Genomic DNA, 26,601 nt, shown 5'->3' with positions numbered 1-26,601 from the left:
TCGGACAGCGACAGCGAGGCCGAGGAAATGTTCTTCGGCGCCTCTTTTATGGCGAACGCCTCCACGATCTCGCGCCCGTAGCGGTTCTTGTTGGCCCCCAGAACACGCGCGGACGGGAACTCGGGGGCTCATGGAGCGCAAGCCTTGAGGTGATGGACCATGGGGTGTTGGGAGTCTTCGTCGTTTTTTTCGATTTCTCTCTCATGTTCGCGCAGGCGGTCGTTGAGGCAGCGGCCCGTCTGTCCGATGTACTCTGCCCCGCACGAGAAGGGCACTGAATACACCCGTCCGACCGCGCAGGGAACAAAGGGGGCCGCATGCCTCTCAGTGGCGCAGCAGATCTTGGGAGGAGGGGGAGAGTTTACCAGGCGGCACATGGCGCTCAACTTGAAGGGGCACGATGTGGGGACCCTCTCCCTGGCTCCTCCGCGCTCCGTGACCTTGCCGGTCCCCGCCGCCGTATTGTCGGGCGCTCCTTCGTTCCCTGTGACCTTCCCGTTTCCAGTCGCCGTCCTGTCGCGGATTGTCCGAGCTCTCCGGGAGGAACGGGGCAAGCGCCCCCTCACCCAGCGCTGACGTCGGAGGGTCGGCTCGCAGCAAGGTTCCCGATTGGACGGTCGACGGGACAAGGACTTGGGAAGGTCTTAAGAAGGGCAACGGAGACAAAGGAAGAGGGCTTGGGCTTGGGCTGCCGACTAGACAAGGGACCGGTCATGGAGGCGAGCTCGGACGGCGCTGGACGCTGGCGCAGGGAGTGCGGGCACTACGTCGAGTGGCGGACTCGACGAGCGGACCGGACAGCGACCCTGGACGACGATGTTCCCATGACGCGGTGTGGACGACCACCGCTGGGACTCAGAGAAGCTGCGGTGGCAGCGGACTCTCCCCCGGCCTCGCTGTTGACCGTCCCCCGATCCCGATCCCCCCCAAGGCAATGAGTGAGTGAATAAACCCTTTTGCCGAGAGCGAAGCATTGAAGTGTCATATTCATCCGGAGACAGGGTTTGTGGGAATCGGAGCTAGAAGATGCCCGCAACGAAAACGCAACGTCCATGTCGAAACGTCGAGCCACTGTTTGTAGTCGGTGGGCAGTGTTGAGGAAATAGGGGATGGTTGTATACCTCTGCCGGGCAGGCTTCCGAGCGGTGGCTTTTTCAACTATTAGTTTTCTGAGCGTGGAGGCCAGCAGGTCGCGCGGGTATCCGGCGTTTGTGAGGCGGCTGAGCTGTCCCTCCAGGCTAGATGAGGAGAGGTGTTGACAGGACTTTGTGCGGGTGGAGGAGATGAGACTTTTTGCGATGCCTGCTTTTACTGTCTTTGAATGGTGGCTAGTAAATGGTAGCACCGGCTTCTGCGTCCGCTGCTGGAAGCGCCAGCAAGTGCCTCCCTGGGTGGCCACAAGGCGTATGTCCAGGAACTGGAGACCCTCCGCCGAGGGGCCCTCCCTGGTGAAGCTCAGGCCATTTGCGTTATCCGTGAAGGCTTTCTGGATGGCGGCGGTGGGCGCGCCGGAGTCGTGGAGCACCAGATAGTCATCCACATATCTGAACACCTGGGTTCCTGGGGCGACGCTGTCCAGTTGCTCCTTCACGGCCTGATCCACGAAGGAAAGGTAGACTTCGCTGAGCGAAGGTGCCAGGCAGGACCCGATGCAGGTCCTGCCTGGCACAAGGGACAAACATAAATTTCCAAACACAGCTAGGTGACTGGTGAGCGACCGAAAAAATCCGCCTGGTCCGGGTATCGAACCCGGGACCTCTCCACAAGAGGGACAAGGGACCTCTCCATGTCCCTTGTCCCTCTTGTTCCCCTTCTCCAGGGATTATTTTCATCATTATTGTCCAGCTCGCTTGCCCCTTTGCATTTAATTGCATTATAATTATAACATTAAATTGCAAGCTTCACCCTTGTTGGTGTTAGACTGGTGGCAGCTGATAAAACCCGTTTGCTCTACTGACGTCTAACCCCTGGTTAGCTCAGTTGGTAGAGCGCTCCACTTGTAATGGAGAGGTCCCGGGTTCGATACCCGGACCAGGCGGATTTTTTCGGTCGCTCACCAGTCACCTAGCTGTGTTTGGAGATTTATGTTTGTCCCTTGTCCCTCTTGTTCCCCTTCTCCAGGGATTATTTTCATCATTATTGTCCAGCTCGCTTGCCCCTTTGCATTTAATTGCATTATAATTATAACATTAAATTGCAAGCTTCACCCTTGTTGGTGTTAGACTGGTGGCAGCTGATAAAACCCGTTTGCTCTACTGACGTCTAACCCCTGGTTAGCTCAGTTGGTAGAGCGCTCCACTTGTAATGGAGAGGTCCCGGGTTCGATACCCGGACCAGGCGGATTTTTTCGGTCGCTCACCAGTCACCTAGCTGTGTTTGGAGATTTATGTTTGTCCCTTGTCCCTCTTGTTCCCCTTCTCCAGGGATTATTTTCATCATTATTGTCCAGCTCGCTTGCCCCTTTGCATTTAATTGCATTATAATTATAACATTAAATTGCAAGCTTCACCCTTGTTGGTGTTAGACTGGTGGCAGCTGATAAAACCCGTTTGCTCTACTGACGTCTAACCCCTGGTTAGCTCAGTTGGTAGAGCGCTCCACTTGTAATGGAGAGGTCCTGGGTTCGATACCCGGACCAGGCGGATTTTTTCGGTCGCTCACCAGTCACCTAGCTGTGTTTGGAGATTTATGTTTGTCCCTTGTCCCTCTTGTTCCCCTTCTCCAGGGATTATTTTCATCATTATTGTCCAGCTCGCTTGCCCCTTTGCATTTAATTGCATTATAATTGAAAGATGTGTTTTCCCGTCCCCTGTTTTTACGTATATAACTCTTTCTAAACCTATATACAACTTCGTATAGCGCCGTAAATATAGCTCTAAATGTTTTTTTTTTCTTCGTTGTAAAATAGTTTTATGACATCCTTTTCTCATCTAAGCTGTCTAAAAAAATGCTTTTTTCCTTTGCATGTGTCCTTTAATCAATTTGCGAATATTATTTTCAAGGAGCGTTCAGAATAACCCTACTGGGAAAGGAAATATAACTTCAGTGACCAGAGATGTCATCTCGAAACAACGAATAAAAGATTCTTGCTAAAAAGAAAAGAAAATGTTATTTCATTGCATATTGAGCAGGAATATAGCAGGAGGAAAGACAGTTTTCATTGTGAATTTAACCGGCGCCTGCGCCAAATGAAGGGAATTTAGTTTACAGTGGTATAAAAAGTAACAGTAGAGGCCACTTCCACCAGCTCCCCTGTTCACTCACCATATTTTCATTACCAGTTTTCATCGAGAGCAATACCGCATATTTGAAAGAAGCAAGTAAGATAACAAATGTAGGCAAATAAAACTGTACACAGGCGTAAACTGTCTTTCTTAATTTTTTTTATTAACTCGAAGGTTATCCTTCAGGATGTCTTATAGTTCTATAGACATGTTGTAGAACTGATAGAAGGTAGATGCCTTCAGGAAGTCTTATGGTTCTACAGACTGGTTGTAGAACTGATAGAACCTCGTTACACACTCTTTACGGGCACTCTCCGTGGCACACGTGGCATTTTTGTCACTCTGACTTGCAGGTTGCATAAATTTCAAAATAAGCGAGTCCACAAAGTGCGAGACCTTCACAAAGAGCGAAGGTCTCTCCGGGTGAAAGCAGTCATCTGGCCCGTCAGAAACCACACCAATAAGAGTCCACCGACCGTTATCTTCGTACATCAAAGGTCCTCCGCTGTCTCCCTAAAATAGAGCATAAGGAAATATTAGACTCAATTTAATTTTTTGTACTAAGCAGAAAGATTTGAAAAGGTGTGTTTATGAAACATAACACGATTCTCAGCGTGATTTACTAGCAGTAATACTGCTAATGTTACAGCGTTTTGCAGGTTTTCAGGTTGTAGCTCATGAGCGTTAATGATTCCAACGTTCTGCTGTAAGAGACAAAAATACCCAGAACGAACAAAAGAACAGACATCAAGGTGTTGCTCGTAAATTGAAAGCATGTATTTGAGAAATTTTCTTGTTGACCACAAAGGTCGGACAAGGTTATATCTCTCAATTTTCCTATTGTAAGAGCAGCACATATCCGCCGTTATTCACATAAACTTTCAATATGTTGACCAGCCTTGATATTCGTAGACCGAGCACTGCAACTCAACCTTTACGATATTGATGCATACTAAGCTGCACCAATGTTGAATAAGGGTGGCGATGTCGGTTAGTTGGTTCATACTGACGAAAAGGCAAACAGCGCGCAGAAAACGGGGACTAGAGTCCTGTCTGCACTTCCTCTAGTCCCCGTTTTCTGCGCGCTGTTTGCCTTTTCACCAATGTTGCCCTTAGCGAAAAACCGGGGCTCTTAGAGTATACTTTATTTGAACTTCCAAAAGTATGCTTGATGCTCTAAATTGGCCGGTTTTTAGTATACTTCTGACGCACTTCGAAAGTAGCATTTCGCCATACTTTTAGTATACTTCTAAGCATACCTGTAAGAGGCATTTCAGTACACTTCTTACGCACTTCAGAAGTAACATTTCGCCATCCTTTTAGGATACTTCTTCTAGTATACTTCTGAGCAGAATTTTAGTATGCTTTTAGGCAGGCCTTTGGTACTATAAATTGTACCCCGGATTAAACTTGGAAGCAGGCTTTCAAATGTAATCGGGGGTACACTTAATAGAACCTTTAAAGCATTTCACCAATTTATTCCTGACCAATTTCAGATAGGAAAAGTAGAAAATTATATTGATTTAGTAATTGCAGTGGTTTGCAGTTATCGAAACTGAAATGCATTATGTTACAGGCTTTAATGTAGACGAGTTCAAAGTGATGACAAATTAAAGTAAGAATTTTTTTATTAAACAAACATTTTTTCAATAGAATGAACACATGTTCCTTACAACAAACACACTTACGATGGAACAAAAAAACGTAGTACTTTTAGTGGTTTACAAATATCACAGATGCACTTAAAGCTTTATAAACAAGCTCTTATTCGAAGAAAAAATAATTACAAACTATCATGCTGAAGAAAAACGAATAAAAATAGTATTGCACTTGTTAATATAAAACCTACAATATTTATCATCTACCATGACTGAAGTAACATCACCTACATGACTGAAGTAACATGAATGAAAAAAGTTAATGCGCTTGTTAAATAAAATCTAAAATATTAATCGCTAATCAGATTTAAGAGGAAAAAAAGCCAATGCGCAAAATAAATAAAAATGAAAGCTAATTTTTTTTTCATTCTGTAGTTTTGTTTTTGTGTGTTGGAGGCTTTCTTTTGAGTGTGGGAACCATTGCTGCACTTCCTTTGCAGGTATTCTTTCAGGGACTTCCGAGTTTTCCCAGGGAATTAGGCAAAAACAAAAGCTGAAAAGAGAAGACAATAGACAATTAAGAAACTTGCCTTAAGACTCCATATTTACTTAATACTAATGAATTATACTTCAGGCTCACATAATTTTAGAAAAATTTCACAAAGAGAAACCAACAACAAAAAGTTAATCATCTAAATATATTGAGCACGGGGACCAATGACTATGTTTATCGGCAACTGTGAAATATTGCTGCTGTGAAATAATGTAAAACAAGGCATTTCGTCAATTTGCAATGCATTAAAGGGATCATGAAACATGTTTACCGTGGAAACAGTCTGGAGCTCGTTACTTTTATTTCTTTTACCCTATCACAAGTACGAGAAAACACACCATGATCCCTCAAAATGTCGCGAGTGCACTGCGTAATCAGAAAGAAAAAAAGGTCCATTTTTCATCATGCAGCTTATGGTGGCCACAGGGACTACTGGCTTGGCGCCAATAGTGGTTGAGTTTGCGAGTTGAGCAGGTATCTGCCCAATTTGAAGCTAAGGTTTTTATAAAAGTTGTCATTCACTCATTTGGCCCCCAATTCATGTCACACGCACGTGACCTGGAAAGGACTCTAAAGGTTGAGGGGCCCCCCAAGCTTGAGTCTATTTAATTTTTTTAATAAAACTAATGCACCTTGGAAAAAATTGTTTTCTGATCTCCACTGCACATGCGATGGTGAGATACTGGTGCACTTACTGCGCCAAAATCTGAAGACTATTTCATAACCCCTTTAAAAGCCTGCAAACATAACATTCTTCGTGACAGGGACTCTCAAACTTTCTGATATCAGCGAACAAAAATTTATTGTTATTGTTAGCCGAGGAGCTCCTTCCACTCTTGGCATTGTTGCAATCGAGTGTATGACAACGGTGTAGGAACGATTGAGGAAATTCAGGTGCTGAGAGAACCCTCAGTATACTGTATTAGGAACCCTGTTCGAGAACCAGTGCCTCAGGATATTTGGCTAGAAAGTCGAAGATAGCATAGGCTAGACAATAGATTTAAACACACAGATGGCCACATTTTTTTAATTTTGATTCTGTCATCTATTTTATAATATAATTCCGGGTTTACTGATTGATGTAAACCCCCCCCCCCCCCAAACTGAGGCCATACTGTACCTAACAATTACTTTAAAAACAACTGAACAAGCTGAAGGTATTGAAAGATTTAGCAGCCTAAAGCTGGGGTAAACAGTCAGCTGTCTTCAGAAAATTGTACACAGAAGTAAACAATACTGAAGTTTTCACTAAGTTTAATCGCTGATATACATCGACGATCAAAATTAAGCAGAAGGAACATCAAAGTGAATTATAATCTAGGCAAAAATTAAAGTATGCTAGAACTGGGGCACATTATTGGAAACCAGAGGTGTAGCGCGAGACGTAATGACACAAAAAGACAAATACTTCCAACATAAGCAAAAAAAAAAAACATCCCTGAGTACAGAGACACAAGTCCAATGGTGACCAGACAAAAGCTCACCGGACAGAAGCTCACCGAATAAAAGCTCACCCGTTTTTTTCGCAGACCCAGACAATAGCTTACCCCCTCCCCCCTCCCCCCTTCTTTTTTTTTTTTTTTTTTGCTACTTGTGTGAAACACGATCTGGGCCAAAGTGCGGACGCAATGAACATTGCACTATTTTTAGAAGAAGTGGTACCCTATCTCATGCAACAGTGTCGACAGGTAAGCCGTAAGAGGCACAGAAGCAACGATTCGGGACCAAAATTTAGGTCACCAAACTGAGTGGAGCTGAAGCTGATAAGATCAATCTGGGTTGATTCAAGGTATGCCACAAGTCTGGAAAATATTTGCAAGAGGTTCCAGGTACACCGAGATCTGCCAAGACTGCTAGAGGCAGCCTGTACGGGACTGCATTTGCTTCTAACCAATCGATAAACTTGTTTCCACTCTAATCAACAAACCATGTGCCTATCAGATTTAATTCATTGTTGTGTTTTAGTGTCGCACGCATGCACCTAAGTTGTCTGCGCTCGTGTTAAGACCAACATGAAATTTTCACGTGGTGAGCTTTTGACCGGTGAGCTTCTGTCCAAGATTTAAGTCCAATATATGTCAAGAGTAGACTTAGTATTTGTTCCTGTTAAGTTTGATTGAAATAGTGCCTTGCCATTTCTTCTTTACGGCAATTTACTCACCTATCAAGTCCTTAACTCCCTTTTTAGGAAGCTTTCCCTTCATTGCCGACCCAGTAAGGCAGCAGTTTGTCAGGGCCTCAGTTCCAAATACCATGACCGCGAGTTCCTGAACGTAAATGGATGGCTGCTTCATCTCGACATGCTTCAACTGCACTTCAGGGAGCGCAATGTCTCCAAAGGTTATCTGAAACATAAAAATAGAACCAAATACGGTCATTACATCCATATGAATGCCTTACAGATGAGCGCATGTCCACGAATGGCTGTGACATGCTGGTGGTAGGGAAGTGTTTGATGAAGAGAGCTAGCTAATAGTAAAGAGGGTAATAAGGCTAGTTTGAATAGTTACTATATAGGGTCCACTGGTCAGCCTAGTCGTCATCACTTTGGCGCAAAGCATTTTTGTTTAATAGGGCGATTGATGCCTCACTTACACGCTCTTTTCTTTTTTCCCAAATTTCCTATGCTTCATGCAGTTCTCTGCTTCTTCTGTCATTGTATCTGCGAGAATCTTAACATAATGCAATATCGGGGAACAGAGGCATCTGCTGCCACGCGAGCCAGACAGGCTGGCTCGCGTGGCAGCCACGTGCTCACGGGCGGGGTCATTCACACATCTGGCCCATATACACTGCCCCTCACAATATTGGTATCTGATACACAACGCCCAAGACACATCCAGCAATTTTATCCTTGTGTTTTATGCTGCAAGGCTAAGACGGCGGCTTGGGCCTGTTGATTCTGTGGCAGAGACAAGCCATCTTATTGTGTGCCGAAGACATAACAGTAATGCGGTACCGCTGACCGGTTTCCTTGAATTGTGTGACACGGAGTGTTACACTCAGACCAGATGTGGTACCATACTTACACTGTGTAAGTATGGTACCACATCTGGTCTCACATTGGGCCTCTCACGAGCAGGTTTGTTTATGCCTCAACTTTTAACAGGCTTTTGGCGACCTGAATTATACACATCTGCAGGTAGCCTTGCTTCTCCATAAACAAACCCACTCGTGAGAGGTCCAATGTAAGACCAGTTGTGATACCATACCCTCAGTTTCACACAATTAAAGGAAGTCGGTCAGCGCTACCGCATTCCTGTTGTGTCCTTGGCATCCAATAAATGGCTCGGCTCTGCCACAGAATCAACAGCCCAGAGCAGCCGTCTGAGCCTTGCAGCATAAAACACAAGAATAAATTTGTGGAGTGTGCCTTAGACATTGTGTATCAGAAACCACTATTGTGAGGAGCAGTGTATATTGGCCAAATGGGCATGCATGAATGAACCTGCCCGTGAGCACGTGACTGCCACGCGAGCTAGCCTGTCTGGCCACCTCGCCATTCACTGCAGTAGATGCCCCTGTTCCTTGGTGTTGCACGATGTTAAGATTCTTGCCAGATACAATGACAAAACAAGCAGAGAACTGCATGAGGAATATGATATTTAGGAAAAAGGAAAAGAGTGTGTAAGTGAGGCATCAATCGCACTATTGAACAAAAATGCTTTGCGCGAAGTGATGATGACTATAGGCTGGACGAAGGGGCCTATATAGTAAATTGTCTTTCCAAATAAACAACAGTTGCGAGTGTGCCAAGGCTAATAGTAATCAATATTATTGATTACTATTAGTTATATCCCCAACAGCCATGCAAGTGTCCCTTTAAGAGAACATGCACATGGACTGTAGTATATGTGCCTCCAACTAAAATTACGCTTCTCCACTCTGTGATTGCAGCCTCCGGAAGTTCTGAATTGGCAATCTTGCAGCGTGCAGCAGTCGACTGGGGAAGTATTATCGAAGCTGAAGAAAACATCCGCTGTCGAGCACATTCCAGGCTCGATCTGCGTCGTTTATTAAAGCAGTTTCCTGTTTGTTTGTTTTTTATTTTGAAAATGCTAGTCCTTAAAGGCAACGCCCAGAAATTTGTAAGAAACTTCTACACATTATGCGATCAAGCATGAAATGTGTCCCAAAGTGGATACTGTAAAACCCCAATTATACGTCCCCGGTTCATGCATGACTGGACGAGTCAGCAGAAACTTACTGATTTCTTTTGAAGTTCCAATGTGATAACAAAGATTGACTGGCACCTCTATTACACAATTTCTAGGTTACACTCATAGTTGCATGAGGGTTCTAGCATCTTCAGATTCCACCAGATTATCAGCTTAAAGGCAATTTGGAAGTTCTGCATATCTTTGTCATAAAAGGCTGAGCACCATAATTGTTGTTTTTTGGATTATCCAATGTTCTCGCGCAGTCTACTGAAAGTCATATAATCGAGGCACCACTATATCCTCCAGCTTTAAAAACGCCTCAACCGATTGAATACTGTGCGCCCTAAAGTGGCTGAATGAGAACTTCCGCTGGCCGCATTTGTAGAGTGTGGCAGCATCACTCGGAAAATCATCGAAAGATAGTGGTGAACCTAATACACTATTTCCATCCTGTTCCCAGAATTCATAAGGCGTGCATAGAGGCAATGAGGTAGATATCTTAGTTTCAAAAAGTGCTCCCTGGGTTCTAACAGAATTATATTTAGGTTATGAAAATGATCAGCAGAAAGCAGTCCTGACATTGTTGGGATGGCCTAAGCCTGCATGAACAGACCATATACAGGATCTAATTAAAAAAAGAACCTTTTTAAAAAAAGGAAGGGTCTGCTGAAACTTTGCAAACCACGAACAAAGCAAACCACTGAGATTTAAGGACACGACAGAAACAGAGACAACAGGAAACAATTCAGAAATGAAACCAACAATACAGTTAGCAATGTTTAAAGAACCATTACATTTCTATGTCTTAACATTGCTAAGCTTCTTCCATAGATTCAAATGCCTACCTCTTCACACAGCCTGGTGGAATGTGGACACTTAGGCCTCACATTATAAGGGCAGTAAGTATAGCTATGGTTCTAATAGTTGAACCTCTCTAATAGGCACATTTTTTGCTAGAACTTATGGTTCGTTCACACTTCTAAAAAGCAGTCTTGCTGCCGACTGAATTTGGTCACCAAAAAAAGACCGAACTGTTCAGGCTTAGCAGAATCGACAAATAATTCGGCGAGTTGATAGAGTGCATTATAACTTACAGTGCAACTAGGACAAAGACAGACAGAGGAGAAAACACAGGCCAAGCGCTGAACGAGCAACTGATTCGATTGAAAAGGAAATACATATGATGCTGCTGCTGCTCGTGTAGGCATGCCCCTCCATGGCCCTGGCGCTTCTTTCACTCAACACGATACCAGCCGAGTTATCTGAGATCCAAAAAGCCGATCTCGCTCTTCATCAAAGTCACTGTGGGCTGGCTCACACACAAGGATCCGGTTTGTGTTATGTGGTACGTCTGCACCATTTCTCGGGGTAGTTTGTGGTTGTGTCGAAACATCACTGTTGTGTTGTTCAAAAGGGGTTGGCATCCGCAATCCTGGCAATGCATTTTGAGATGTGCGCGAGCGGTTCCTTTCATAGAACTGTGGTGCTTTCGTAGTCTTATGTTGAGGCAACGCCCAGTTTGTCCTATGTAGGCACGCCGGCAGGAAAACGGGATCTTGTAGACCACACCTTTTATGCAGGCGACAAACTGCATTCCATGTTTGATGCTGCAGCGGCTGAGATGTAGAATTGTCATTTCTCGCACGCTTGTTGACTGTCGAGCACACAGAGCTGAGCTTCTGGTGGGCGGAAAAAACAACATTCCCATTCACACAAGGCATCGCATTTTCCTGTCTGAGGACAGCTTTAACAAGCCCATACATCCACAAATTGAGTTCCAGCTTCATTTCCAAAATTCAACGGTTCAAGGATTCGGGGTATCCTAATTCGGTCATAACTTCAACTTGCGAAAAAATCGTGAAATACCTTAAAACAGATCCAGAGATCGAGCAATGTGACCTCGAGCAGAAAGGGAAAACGAAAACTTCAGTCATACCGTACATCCACCGCCTTTCCCACAGAATCAAGAAAGTCGCTTCGAGATAGAATGTGAATGTTGTTTTTTCCGCCCGCCACAAGCTGAGCTCTGTGTGCTCCACAGTCAACAAACGTGCAAGAAATGACAATCCTACATCTCAGCCGCTGCAGCATCAAACACGGAATGCAGTTTGTCGCCTGCATATAAGGTGTGGTCTACAAGATCCCGTTTTCCTGCGGGCGTGCCTACATAGGACAAACTGGGCGTTGCCTCAACATAAGACTACGAAAACACCACAGTTCTATGAAAGGAACCACTCACACACATCTCACAATGCATTGCCGGGATTGCGGATGCTAAGCCGTTTTTAACAACACGACAGTGATGTTACGACACAACCACAAACTACCCCGAGAAATGATGGAGACATACTACGTAACACAAAACGGATCCTTGTGAGTGAGCCAGCCCACAGTGACTTTGATGAAGAGCGAGATCGGCTTTTTGGATCTTGGCTAACTCGGCTGGTATAGAGTTGAGTGAAAGAAGAAGCGCCAGGGCTACGGAGGGGCATGCCTGCACGAACAGCAGCAGCATCATATGTATTTTCTTTTCAATAGAATCAGTTGCTAGTTCAGCGCTTGTCCTGTGTTTTCTCCTCCGTCTGTCTTTGTCCGAGTCGCACTGTAAGTTATAATGTTGAGGCTTACTACTCCCGGACGTTCCCATATGATGTATCTGGGAAATCAGTTTCCCTAGTACAACCCTGCCGTGCCAGTTCGCGTCGGCGGAGGAAGTTAGGAGGTCAGCTTTCAACAAACACCATGCATTATTTTGAGTAGGTTACCTATGCTCATTGCTCAGTGACAACCAAGAAATATGCGAGCACCGAACGAAAGCTGTCCACAGCACGGGGTCTGATTTTCGTCTTGGCGAGAGTGAAGGAGCTAAAAAACTGTTTTCAAATATGTTGCCTGTCAGTGCGAGAAAAAGAAGAGTTTGGGAAGTCAATGCACTGGATTTTCTGTGACCAAAATGGGGACCGAGCAGAGCACAGATTTAAGATTAATAATTAGTGAAGCATCATCGTTCAGATGCGACTCATGTTCTCACCTAATGGGCAGTGAAGGCTGACATGACACTCGTGTTCACTCCACGCTTCACACTGACTCCTTTTAGGTGACATGGAAAATCCGTGCTAAAACCTCAAGTTCGTCTAAATTGTGTTGGTTTTGCCTGCCATGAAGTGTCAATCACTGACGAAAACACAACAAAAAAGACATTGATGTATCGTCTGCTAAGCGAGATTTAAAATGATCTGTGAATGTCTGCTATATCACAAAGGATGCAATAGACCTTTTTTAAAAGCTACCTACCCTGGCACAAAAAGGCGGTGCGCTCTCGCAAACCGGCTGTAGCTGGCGACAGAAAAAGGCCGAGCAAGATAAGCGAGGCAAGCGGCAAGGCCATTGCAAGCTGAAGAGGCGCGTGACAGAGCCTTGCACGAGACTTTCTCACGTCGCCGAAATTAATTTTCTTGCTGCACATAAGCTGACATTCCCTGGTGTGACATATGGCAATACAATTCCTGCCTTTTGCTCTAATTAAAATGTTTTCTCCAGCAAAAAAGAAAAAAAAAAAGGCCAAAAAGTCTTTGATGGATTCGCTTGCCACAGGATATTCCACAGACTTCTGATGCCCAGCGTCAAAAGTCTGCGATTGTAGTTCGAGCATCAAAATAATCTGATCAAATTTTGACGCCCAGCGTCAAGATTTGGTGTGAATGAGCCATTACGGTTAGGAAAAAGACAAGATAAAAGATTCACACCTTTAACTGCGATGTGAAGAAAAAAAATTGTTACATACCATATACTCCACAACTTCCTCTTGAACCACAGGGCCTGCCACTCCACGAGTCTCCATAGCCGCAGCAAGGGGTGGCACGCCTGACGGTAGGAAGCATCAAATTAGGAGAAACTTACTGGTTAACAACAGTCAGCACTGAAATCACAGGCCCTTTGAAGTTACAGACATCTGACACCTGGTTTAACATTAAGGAAATTTGAAAGTGCACACGATTAAAGCAAACACTGCACCAAACTTGCTCCTAGACTTCAAACTTTTAATATGAACGGTGGGAAAGCATGAAGCTGTGAAATCCAAGCCTGAAATCCCATGCTAGACATGTGTATACTAGCCATAAAGAAACCATTCGTGGAATTATCCGAGCCCTTTAACTTGCACTAGAAATATTGCTCTCCCTTCAGACTGCTTCGCACCCCAATACCGCTCAAATCTCATTCCCTGACCTTAGTCAGCTCAGTTCAGTGACTGTCACTTTTATTTTCAAAATTTCTCTTCTAGTGCACATTCAGTATTTTTGTGCATATTTCACTGCTTTCGACACGGGCACTCACTGTCAACACACCGCTTCGCAAACAGCTCCCAAATCGAGTAAGAATGCTGCTGCCACTCTATATCATAGTACGAGCTCCCTCATTTCACCTATGTACAGCTGTAACTTAAAGAGCAATGCACATGCTATTCCTATAAGCAGAACAGCAAATTGAGGCATGAAAATTGACACTATGTGTAAAATAGAGACAGCCAAACTCCGAACCCAAGCAGGGTCAGCTTTCACATCACAATTCAGTACTTTACCATCACAGATATTGCCTACCCTGATTTTGAAAAAGTCTTTCCTGTATCAGCATTCAGTTTAACTAAAAAAAACTTACGGAATCACAAAGAATGGTACCAGCTGTAGTACTCATTTCGGGATACGAAGAAGCTTGTTGACCATTCAACGCAGGGAATTAAAGCAACGTGTAGATAAAAAAAATGTTTTAAACTTAATTTTTTTTTGCTTTGTATGCATGTTTGTAAGTACGGCCTATGGGCGCCGCCATCTTGCTTGCTGGAAAGTACTTAGGTGCACTGTGGGCCGCGCCATAATCTGCATACAACGCCGTCTCAAGGCATATCGTAATTAGGTTATGGCGCAGCTCACGCGCTCTCCAGCTAGGAAGATGGCGGCGCCCAGGGGACGTACCTGCAAATGTGTATATGTAATCGACCACTAAAGTTATTTTTGGTGCAAATGAACTTCTAAGGAAAAAATCTTTTAGGTTGCGAATTTGCGACATCGAGCAGTTAGGCCTGGACAAATAGGTTATACTGTTTCACCTTACATCCGGATGCAGAGGACACTACGTTACAGCCTCAACCTCCTGTGCTCCGGCCTCGGCCGCCCTAACCTCAGCGTCCCTTATTCAGGTCCGTCCTGGTCTCAACCTGCTCCATGCTGGCTTCAGCCTCGGTGGCCCTGCCCTGGCTTCGGCCTCGTTGGCCCTGGCTTTGACCTTATTAGCCCTGGCTTCGGCCCCGGTCTGAGGCTCGCTGGCCCTGGTCTCGCCCTCCTTTATCCGGGCCTCCTTGGACCTAGCAGAGGCCTCTTCAGCAGAGGCGAGGGCAGGTACAGCGAAGACAGGCCCTCGAGCTTGTAATGCAACGTCCTCAGGATCCCCAGAAGATGCACTGAGCTATAAACAGCAAATATAAGCAGTAATGATAGATTATCAGTGTTGTAAAACAAAGTGTAACATTGGAAGTCCTAAGCAACTGCTTCCCAGAAGTGACCTCTGACAAACCCGCAAAGTTGCATTCCCGTTGCCCACCAACTTTTTCTAATGTTGAGGAAAATAACATCATGTCATCTGCCCTCACAGTGCAAAGGTTACTGAAGCAGTATATCTACAGTCCCCAATTCAGTGTTCTGAACAGCTTGCAGTTGGCACGAATGAATAATTGATAAGTACACTTGAAAAAGCAATAATGACAATGATTAAAATATATCTAACCAAGTACCAAAATGGAAAAATTATATGAATACTGATATGCTCTCCATAAAGCTAACAGTTTCTCACAAAAATGTTTTTATACATACCCTGTGACCTTTCAGCTCCTGGCAAAGCTTTTTGAGAGGCTTGTCCTCCACAGTGTCTTTTTTTTTTTTCTTGTGGACTGCTTCTTCTGCAACGAGTGATTTCACAAAAAAAAATCAGCAAGTTTTTGCAAAATTTCGAAAGACGTTGCGAACGTCACTGTTGAAGCCGCAGGATTACAGCGTGGTTCATGTTCCGAAATTCCGCAATTATAAGCTGCGCCATTGTAAACTCATTTCCTTGACGTCACACTTCGAGCAGAAGAAGCTCTTGTCGAAAAAATAATCAGCGACGGACTCACCCCGCTCTGTGTCCGCCGGAGCATCATCTCGTAGAGTGCGAATCGACGTCATCGGGGAACACCATCTGTAGTTCTTCAGCCCATTTCGCCCAAGTTTCCAGTCGCTTCCCGGTCGTTGGATGCCATTCAAGCCGTCCCGCTCACTTTCGATGACGCAACAGCGAGCGTTATTCCATCGCTCCATCCGGACTGCGCTGCGCCGCCACCGTGTTGATATGCGCCTCCCAGTCCCGCGCACTTTTTCATGGCGCTCGCTGCCGACGACGAGTCAGAGAAGGCGGGAATGGACGCCGTCAAGTCCGTCCGGCATCGCGGTCACCGATGCGAAGCTTGGTTGCGACGCTAGGGTCCGTACGAGCTCACGGTCCTCGGCCATGGCTGTGCTTTCTCGTCGAGTCAACGAGAACAATGAACGGCCCCTCCTCGGTGGCGGAAACAATGGACGCGCACCACCGCCCGTGAAGAAGACTCACGTTCGTCGGTTTGAACGTGGCTGTCGCAGCCACCCCTTTTCCGGGAAGGCTCAGCGGTAATCCCACTTCTGAATGCTAAAGATTTCGAAGTGATTTCATCGAACGTTCATAATGAAAACTGGGGGCTATGTTCGACAAATGTTTCATTTCTCCTAAAAAGAAACGCAAGTGATGGAAGTAACGATATTAGAGAGTTTTAGAATAACGTACGCAATTTTAGCGCACGCAAGCGCTAAATTTAGCGCTTGTATTAGCGCACGCGACGCGAGAGAGTTTTAGAATAGCGTTTCTCCGCCGGGACGCAAAACCCCAAACATCTTGCGCTTGCGACGCCACCAAGATACAGTAAAAAATTTTATTTCACACACGAAATGATGTAACTTTAGAAAATAAACTATTTTTTGGTCCAGAGTAGCATTTTAATTTGTTTAAACATGAGAACGCGACGCGAGCGGTTGACCGGTCGTGTCCGCTTGCGTCGCCTCGGCAAGAGAGGTCTCGTGCAGACTTGTACGTAATCCGTTACAAGTAACGAAATTACTTGTAATCCTTTACATTTATCAGAAATTTAGTAACGGAATAATTACATATTTTCTAGAGTAATTTTAAAGTAATTCCTTTACATTTTTACGTAACGGATTCCTTGTAATCCGTTACATTTTTTTTTTGTCAGAACCAACCCCCCCCCCCCCCCCCCAATTCTAAATAAAGTTGTTTTTTTTTTCTTGTTTTTTTCATTTTTGTAAAGTCGAGCGCAGTGACGCTGTCAAGCGAGTCGACCAGCGCAAGGAAAGGCTTGGCACTCTTCAGTTCCGCAAACCCTTTTTTTGCAACACCAAGCCCCTGAATCTATCTTTTTTTTAGACCCTAACATCAATATCAAAAAATCCAAATAAACAATTCTACAAAAAAAAAAGAAAAAGAAAAGGGAGGGGGGGGGGGGGGGGGGTGGGCAAGTCTTTTTTAAGTTCCTTTGTTTTTTTTTTGCGATCGAAGACGGGGAGAGGAGGACACCAAGTGATTGTGCGCCTCTTCGAGAAGCTCGAGGCGGTAAGTGCACTGAAAAGAATTAACAATGTCCTAGGACCATTTTCATAATGTCACTACACGAGACAACGCTGCGTCTACCCTACCCTTTTCGTGAGTCAGCCTTTTGCGAGCACTTATAAAATGGTAATAATCTTCCTTTCTTCTTCTTCCTGTTTTGCCCCAGCAGGACGCATCTTAACTCAAGCAGATATTTTTACAAATAAAACATAATGGTGGCTGACGTAGACTTGATATTCTGGGCTTGAGGAGAGAGTGAAATTCGTGAGTGGGGCCATAGCGCGGCTTACTTAGTACTCTACCCTTTGCTGCCCGTGGCATCAGCGGGCGTCTCTCTGGAGAACACCGGAGTAAACTGCAGTCGGTCCGTGCTCCGTGCGTTTTTGAACGGCACCAAGAAAAACACACGCGGCAAACGTGCGTTTACATTTCCTTGTTTTAACTGACGCTCTAATTAATTGTTGTTATGAGTGTCCTTCTTTTTCTTTTATTACTTATATTTATATACTGGAAACTTTTTTTTATTCACCAACGTCTCAAGTGAGGCTCTAACTGTTCAGAGCCAAAGGAAGAAGAATATCGAGCCAAAACTTATTTATTACTTATTTATCCCCTTACTGTTACAACTATGTTTTGCTGTTGATGACTTCTACTGCTTCGCGATTTAGACAATGGAGAATTTTAGTAGATCGGTCCGATGACCGATCTACTAAAAGTAGATCGCTGCCGTCTTTGCGTATGCATCATATCGTTATCGGGTACCGTTATCGCGGGTATCGGAGGTATCAGAAGGATCTACTAAATCTCTCGAATAGCATGACAACGGCTGCAACGACGAAGCTTTGCTCGACATTCGAGGTAAATAGTACTTCCCTTGCTTCGCTGAAAACGCTCAGTGCAGAGCATGAAGCATTCGTGAGGAACAATATGGCACTCCCATGCAGTGCCTCAGCTAAAATGGTGTTCAGCGTAGCAGTCGACATATTGAGTAAGAAATAACGCAAAATGTCTGACGAGACTTTCGAGAGCCACCTGTTGCTCGAAATGCTCAAGGTCCTTAAGTGGAACTGGTGGCAACAATAAAAACTTGAATAACCCTCTTCCCTTTGTTTCTTAGTTGAGGACAATATTGTTAAAAGTAACGCACGAAAGTAACGGATTACTTTTTGAGGTAACGGTCAGTTACTTTCATGGGAGGGTAATTGTAATTGTAATAATATACAATTTAGCCTCCAGTAATTGTAAATGTAATTCCTTACTATTTTTCAGTAACGTGTACAAGTCTGGTCTCGTGTACTGACCTTCGCACATCGTTCCTTCGCCGTGAAATGTTCGCGCGTCGCAAGCATCAAGTTGCCGGTGATCGCTGCCAAACCGATCGCTGTCGTCCCGTATTGAAAATTGCAGTCGCGAGGATGCCGCCGACGTCGCACTCACGACGCCGCCAAAGCAGCCGCCAACATAATCCTGGAAGCCGCCATTTTTTTAACTGTGCTCGTCTTGGATTGAGCCAACTTCTCATCACGAATCCTCCTTGGAGAAGCGCAGATTTTTTGCGTACGCACGCTATTTCCGAGAAATAGCGCGCGCTAAAATTGCGCACGCAAAGCGCAAAACCTGGTTTGCGTTCGGAGCATGCGCAGTGGCGACGATGCTATTCTTTGCGCACGCAAAGCTTTAGCGTGCGCTATTCTAAAACTCCCTATTGCGTCTGATTTGCTAGAGGCTCAAATGACGAAAGAGGAAACTTTCGTCATTTGAGCGTCAAACCAATCAGACGCGATATCGTCACTTCCGTCACTTCCGTTTCTTTTTAGGAGAAACGAAACATTTATCGAGCATAACCCCCCTGGTTTATTTAAAGGGACACTGACAGGGTATTTATGCTCGCCGAGGTTTTTAGTTGTACGTGACATATGAGAGCTCAACTACCCAGAACAGAATTTGCGGCTCGAAATTCGGTTTCTTTCCGCCCGAAAACCGCCGATCAAGAATTGGCTGGTTCGAGTCTCGCTCACTCTCTTTTCCGCGGTCACGGGCCCTTTTCTAAGGTATCGATGCGACCACCAAATTTAATCAAAGTCGTGGGTCACTGAAGGCAGACACTCAATATTAAAAATAGAAAAAAATATGAAACCCATTTTTTGTGGCTTCTAAAAAGCTGTAAATACGTTGATTGAAAAAAAAAAGTTCCACAGACAACCGGAAGCATTCTGTGCGTTCGTCGTTTCGCGTATCGTGGGACTCGCGGGGACGGCGATGGTAGCGGACGACGGACGACGGGCGTGGGACCTCTATTTCAGAACTGTCGTTCGCGGTACCGGCGAATTCTGTCTACCGTTAAAAGAGAAATTTGGGACTGATCAAAAGAATTGGTATTCATCCCGTACGACACGCCCGGCCACCAAGCCGATCTGCACGAAAACGTCGCCGAGCCGTCGCTCCCTTCTCGTGGCTGAAGACATCGCTCGCGCAAACGTCAAGCACGACGTGTCTACTTCGAGTTGAATATGCACGCGTACGATGTCCTTACTAGGTGCGAATGTCCCCAAAGCGTGGTGCTTCCCGACTTCGACCCGGGAGTGCTTTTGCTAGAGAAAAATCGACCGCAAACTTTCCAACTTACCGGCTGAATCATTACTAAGGAAAGAGATCCACTTGGGAAGAGATCCACTAATAGCTCAGTGTGAAAGACGTCCGCTTCTCACGCGGTAGGACCGGGTTCGATCCCCCGTGAAACTCTATTTTTTTTTTTAAACATTTTCCGATGTTTACATATCTTTTTCTTTTTTTTACAATCATCACTGAAGAAACAAACAAACAAAAAAAAAAATAACAAACAAATGTTGTGGACGATACTTCGCTGAATTAAATGGTATGGGATTTCCGTTTTGACGCCTGCGAACTCAATGTAATCACTTTCCACAAAATGCAAGGAGCATATAAATCAGGTAGCGTCCGCTTTCCGAGGTGCCCGTATATGTTCTACAGGAATTGCAGCCAGCCATTGGTCCCGATCCCGTTGATCTTTCGGAAACTCTGTCGCGGAATGCCACTTTTTTTTCGGATGCAGGACATGTGAGCCAGCTCTTCACGCAACATCTTGGGTGTATTCTTTTCGGAGCCGATCATGGAAATTCACCACGGGCACTCACTACTCATCTCCAAATCCTCAATGTACAAAACAACTCATCTTGGAGTACAGAACAACGAGCGGAACAAACATAACTGCAAAAGAATCGCACGGCGAGCAGTTCTTTCCCGCACGCCGCATCGCACGCCGCATGTCGTGTCGTCTGCTACGGAAAGGAGAAAAAAAAACAAAAAAACGCACGGTCGGGTGTAACCACGCGACTTCCGCCACTCACTCTCTTCTCTCCACTTCTCCGACCTCCGTCGGGTTTCGGTTTCGGTTTCGAGCAGTTGCGTCTTTTGACTTTATTAAAAAAAATACGCTACTCTGTTGCAAAATATTAATTGGGTAGTCCTCCGACACCATAATGAAGCGCCTGGCAAAAAATAAAAAAAAATTTTTGGGGGGTGTCAGTGTCCCTTTAAAGACAACCAAACTGACGGCTGATAAAGCCGGCGCCATCTGGATGATTGAATGGGTATGGATACTACTGCGGCACTTTGCAACGCACTTTGTAACGGGCGGTAGGTTGCGCCACCTAGCTTAAGTCTAAAAAGCGACGTATTTGCAAACGTGGTCGGTCACGCTCACGACTGATAGAAATACCAAGAACTCAAGCGCGTCACGACAGCAACAGACCCCAAATCATTCGAATTTTAACACTGCAATGAAACCACGCGGAGCTCTCAGACGCAGACACGATAGAGCTTGTTTTTTCTGCGTCGACAAAACTCAGGAGCATCGATTTTGCGACCCGGTGCACCACTACACGAACTGCACTGCTTTATAATCCGACTGAGAACTATCGACGACAGCAGGTTGCTCGTTGATGTTGGTGGGGCCAATCACACGTAGCACTGATGATTAAACGATGGAATCACAGACGTAGTCGGTCATGCTCGCATATTTGTTGATTGGCACCAAGCAATCGCTTTCTTTGTACGCGTTCGGACTCCATCCGCCAAGCTCCTAACTTTTGCGGGTTATTTTAGTCAACAAGATTTTTTTTTTTTCCGAAAAAAAAGGGGGGGGGGGGGGGGGCAACCTGTAGTGAAGACGCGTGCGTCCGCATTGGTGACCCCGATCTGAAATCAGCCTCCCGAAGCTGGTGGATCAAACGGTAGATAGCGTATCTCACTCGCTGTTGCAGGCTGCTCGCCGCGTCCGTGTAACCAGAGCGAACTGGAAACGACAACAACTACGCTGAGACTGCAGTGGCTACCTTTCACATTCCTGAAGATACCAACTGAACGTACCTTTCACAGTTTTTTTTTGCGCTCTTGTGAGGGGTAACCACTGCGTCAACGCAACTATTGTTGTCGTTTCCAGGCGGCTCATTTCTTGATCGCCACGCCGGGAAGCTACGCGTCCACAGCGTGTGCGCAGCGTATAATGGTCACTACACTCATTCTGGGACGGTGCAATCGCAGACGTAGTCGGTCACGCCTGCCACCGGAACGCTGAGAACTTGATCAGGGGGCTCACGTGCAGCACTGAAACGCCACAGCGCTCGCAACAACGCGAGCTGCTGACGCCATTTCATGACACAGACACAGCGACGAAGCCCAATGTTGTCCTCATTTCCTGGTGAGCGCAGCTAAGCATGCTTGGTGCAGGCTCCGATTATCCTTTCAGCGCACTTCCATAGTAAACTTTTCGTTCACTAAAAGAAACCTTAGAGAGGCAACTGATAAGTCACTGCACGAATACTTACAAGATACTTCCAGCTTACTTCCATAACGTTCTTCTAGTGCACTAAAAGATACCTAGGATAAGCTACTAGTAAGACGCTTCGCATGAACTGAGAAGCTACTTAGGTCTTAGCTAGCTTACTAAAAGTATACTATTACAGTACTTACTTTTAGCATACTAAGAAAGGACACTAATAGCACAAGCCTACTTCTGGCTAGCATCCTTTAAGGACAATTTTAGTATTCTTCTTGGGAATGAGTATCTTGAAAGACCGTAAAGTATACTTAAAGGGCAACTCCACTCAGAAAGTCGACCCGATCGAAATCACTGATATCGCTTTAGGAGGTCAAAATACGGTCATACCCAAAATATCACGTCAAACCGACGCCACGTTACCGATTAAAACCAATATTAAAAATGTTCTCCCGGCTCGGTTAGCGGCCCGAAAGCGGGTGAGCAACGCTGGCACCGGGTGAGCTAGTGAAGCAACACTGGGCAATGACGTAGGTCTAGTCCTACGCTCTCGTACGGACGCCGCGAACGCTTCGTTTCCCATGGCATTCTGCGATTCTGCTGACGGCACGAGGTGTTTACCACATTATCCTGTGTTCTCCTATTTTTATTAGCGTCCAGGCAGTTCCTTTAATTCCAGCATTGCTTCCGCGACAGCGCGAAAGAGAGCGAAGCGGTGCCGCTCGCTCACGCGCGCGTCGCGGAGCCGGAGAGATTCGCCGGTCTTGCGTTGGGGAATGTCGAGCAGGATTTGTAGTGCTGTGGGCTGCACCAACAACCCGGTGCGCAACCCGGAGCTGCGGTTCCACCAGTTCCCAAGAAATGGATAAAAACGGAAGAGGCACAAGGTGTGGGTCGGTGCCGTTCACCGGATAGACTTCGGAAGACCGTCGACTCCGAGCTCCAACGCAAAGCTCTGCTCCCAGCACTTTACGTCAGACACCTACACACGAGATCTGCGGCTGCTGACTGTTGCGGGTTTCACCAAGAAACAGGCATCTTTGAAGAAAGATGCGGTGCCGTCGCTGTTCGCGTACCGTCCGCCGGCTGCTCCACCACGATCGGCCGGACGCAGCAGGTCGCGGCTGATCTAACTAGCGTGCACATAAAGGCACCTTGGCTTTAACAACTTTGACCACTTGTGGACAGATCTGTCCATCTATCTCCCATTATTTCGTTTTCTCGGTCCGCGCGCAAGAAACAAATACAGTCACGCCGCGCCGGCACCGACCGCGTCATATTTATAGCAGTCGGATTCGCCTTTCGGCCGGCAAATTTATAAATACACACTAAAAATTACTAAATTTGGTGCATATTAACAAAGTAAAGCGGTAAAATATGAAAATGTGCATCTAACCTTCTGTTTTGAAACTCCACGTGCGACTGAGCCGACCTTGTCGGCGCGTCGGCTCAGAAGCGCGGGACTAGAACTAGGTCATGCCGACGACGCGCCACTAGTATCAGTGTTGCCAAGCTGCTTCAACCGGTAGTTTGGGTTTCGTCGTGCCACCGGACCGATTCTTGCATTCGCGATATCTACAAAACTATACACACTACCGAAAAACAAATTATATCTCGTCATTCAGGGTCGCCGGCTTCGACTAAACAGATCATAACCCAAAAATTGTAAAATGGAGTGGAGTTGCCCTTTAAAGTAACCTAGTTTTCGCTAAGGGTGAGTCTGCAGATATATCCTTTGATAGTAATAAACCATAAACAAGAGGAAGTAAGAATTTTTTTCAGGTAAGCATGCTTCTGGTATTTCTAATTGGGAGCTGTTCTACAGTATTTTAGAAAAAAAAAGCTCGTAGTTTTATTCGTGCAGAACAGTGTAGAATATAACTGAACGTACAAGAACGTTACCATTTCTATCGTAAGCAAGGCGCACTTCTGGACATAACAAGACGTTTTGATACTTCGTTTTATGACAAGTGCGAGCGAAAAAAGCTACAACTAATCTTTGATGCTAACTCCTTCCTTAGCGCGTGCTTTCAGTGAATAACTGCAAGTTTTTCTTAGTGACACAATGAGAGTGCGGGCTGATTATTGTGGTCACAAAACAATATTGAGTTAAAATGTCGAGCATTTCACACAAACATGATTCACAAATGAAGCGCAGCCGAACAAACAAATAATTCTACAGAGGCAGAAGTATGTTTATCGCGGTGTAATCTCAGGAACTATTTCTTTTAAGCTTTCCTTCTCAAGACTGGTTGACGTTGTCAAAAGGAACGCGCGAAGACCACCCATGGGCGACGATTGTTGAATACCCCTTAGCAAAAAGAGACCGTACTTCAAACGAAGTTGAAATATATTGAATACGAATGTTAATTTTGTATTTATTCTGTATTATTTTGGCCGCATTCGAAATACGCGCGTAAGGTATTCAAAATACATTATAAATATGAATCAAAAATTATTTTAGATATACCAAAAATATCATCCCTTCACACTCAAGACGCCATTTGTGCATTAAAAAACGGTTACACAATTTTTTTTTTTTAATTTTTGATTGAAGGCATTACTAAATACATCTCACAAAGCTACATTAGAAACGTACACACACACAAACCACATGACGCACAGAACAGCTCATTCACAGTTCGGTTGTCTGCTCTAGAACCTTATATAGCCTACATATTGAAGGTAATCATTTTTTCGGTGACCACCTCTGCGCTTATTAAGGTTCCAAGTTATTGATCTTCTCCTCGGGAGTCTGTCAAAGGGGACACAGTGTTTTGAAATTCGTGGACGATATCTCTTACTCAAAAGCATTGGTACAACTAATAACAATGCGGCGCAGTCCCTGAAACGATATCCACACAAACGGCTCATAAAATACATGTTATTGCTTCTCTGCGTAGCGCCGCTCAGGACGAAGCGAATCAAGGCAGTTTCTTCACTTTAAAAAACTGTAAACGACTTTATTTTCGTGAGAACCTAATTCTCGCAAAGTTCGCGAATTGCCTACAATTCCGAAAAATAGGTCCCGTGAACAATTCCGGCAAATGTAAAAACAATAAAATCTATATTGCGATCCCAGCGCGTCGCGAAAATTAGAATTTGCGAATTATTCCAAAACTCCAACTTTGACCTAAATCGCGAAATATTGAGCCCCCGAAAAATAAATATTTTACAGTAGTTATTTTGCCTTTACTTTTTAGCAGGGTTGAGCAGTATCGCGATACAAATGTATCGCGATAGTATTTCAGGAATACATTTCGTATCTGTATTTCTGTATCGCAAAACATTTCTTCCAGCAGTATCTGTATTTCTGTATCGAAATACATTTTGAATATTTCTTTGTATCGCGATACAATCAGGGTGAAATGTATTTCGTTACATTTCTTGAGAAATACCCCCCCCCCCCCCCACAAAAAAAAAAAAAATCCGAACGCTTTTTTTTTTTACTTTTGAGGGCACCAGGGACAAGGAGATGCTGGGGTATCGGTACCATGCTGACGAAGGTTCCTTACGATTCTCCAAACTATTCTTCTATGCGTGCTCTTTTCTCTTCTGAGAACTGTTGTGCGGTCGGGGACTCGAACCAGGTGGCGTGCCAGGAGTGGAGTCAGAGCATCTTGCGCCGCAGGTCCTTAGGTAGGGTTTCTTGAGTCATTGTTTACGGGCATCCAAAGCCCGCTGCTAACCGTCTCTCTTGCCTTAGCGTACACAGTACACCCATCCGGCAAAGCTAAGTCACAGTCCGTTGCAGCACGAACCTGGCGGTGGTTGACTTAAAATAGTAGGATAACTCGCGCAGCGAAGTTCAACAGATATTCGAATGCGTCTGCGGCTGCGCCCATAATATTGCACGGCTCAAGGGTACGTCATCAGCCGACGTGAAAGTCACCCGCTGCTCTGGTGATCCGAAACCTAGGAAAGAGGTCAGACGTGGCTTCGCTGTGCCGACCCAGACTTCGTACACCTGCGACTCGTCTCGAGCGCGCTGTTTCTCGGAGAGCTCACCTCTGCCGGCAATATCAGGTCGCAACCCACGAGGTCTCTATTTGGATGATGCTAGGCGAAACTTGATGACTACAATCCATGCGTGGTGGCGGAGGGTCAGCAGGAAGGATCTTCACAACAGAGAGGCCACCGTATTGTTTTTTCAACCGTAATAGAAGATAAGACATGTGTTCCAGGATGCTTCAGGTGGTCCACCATTCTCGAAAACCCTGCACGATCTTCAACGAGGTAACCGACAACGAAAGTATGTATTGTCCTTTCATACAGCAGCGTGTTAAAGTCCCATGTTCAAGGCCACACCTACAGATAAAGAATACCAGTGTATTCCACCGTGACGTCATGTGATAAATGTTGATATGGGTGTCCTTATTTGACAGGGGCGTGGTGATTGGATTTAGGATGACAGAGAATTTATTTAGAGGTCGAAGTCTTTTCGCATCCCTCGTCAGACAGACAGGATGTCAGGGAAGGGACCACGGTCAGTCCTTGATGGAACGTTTTTCTGAGCCCACTGAAGACACCTCGTCGTCCGAAATCACTACCTTCAAGGCAAAGCGCCAAGCCTACGGGAAAGTAA

At 45.3% G+C, this 26,601-nt stretch overlaps 1 protein-coding gene across 1 annotated transcript in view; it reads right to left on the bottom strand.

The window, feature by feature from the left end:
• Window positions 1-3,473: 3,473 nt before the first annotated feature.
• Window positions 3,474-26,601, bottom strand: part of LOC120836676 (enteropeptidase-like) — a 66,293-nt gene continuing 43,165 nt past the window's right edge. The window contains exon 6 of the mRNA XM_040205685.1: window positions 3,474-3,737. Within this exon, the coding sequence (XP_040061619.1) occupies window positions 3,474-3,737 (264 nt within the window). The remainder of the gene's footprint in view (window positions 3,738-26,601) is intronic.

The sequence above is a fragment of the Ixodes scapularis genome, unplaced genomic scaffold (genome assembly GCF_016920785.2).
Source record: "Ixodes scapularis isolate PalLabHiFi unplaced genomic scaffold, ASM1692078v2 PGA_scaffold1__304_contigs__length_218370807, whole genome shotgun sequence".
NCBI lineage: Eukaryota > Metazoa > Arthropoda > Arachnida > Ixodida > Ixodidae > Ixodes > Ixodes scapularis.
This window is presented reverse-complemented; position numbering and strand designations above follow the sequence as displayed.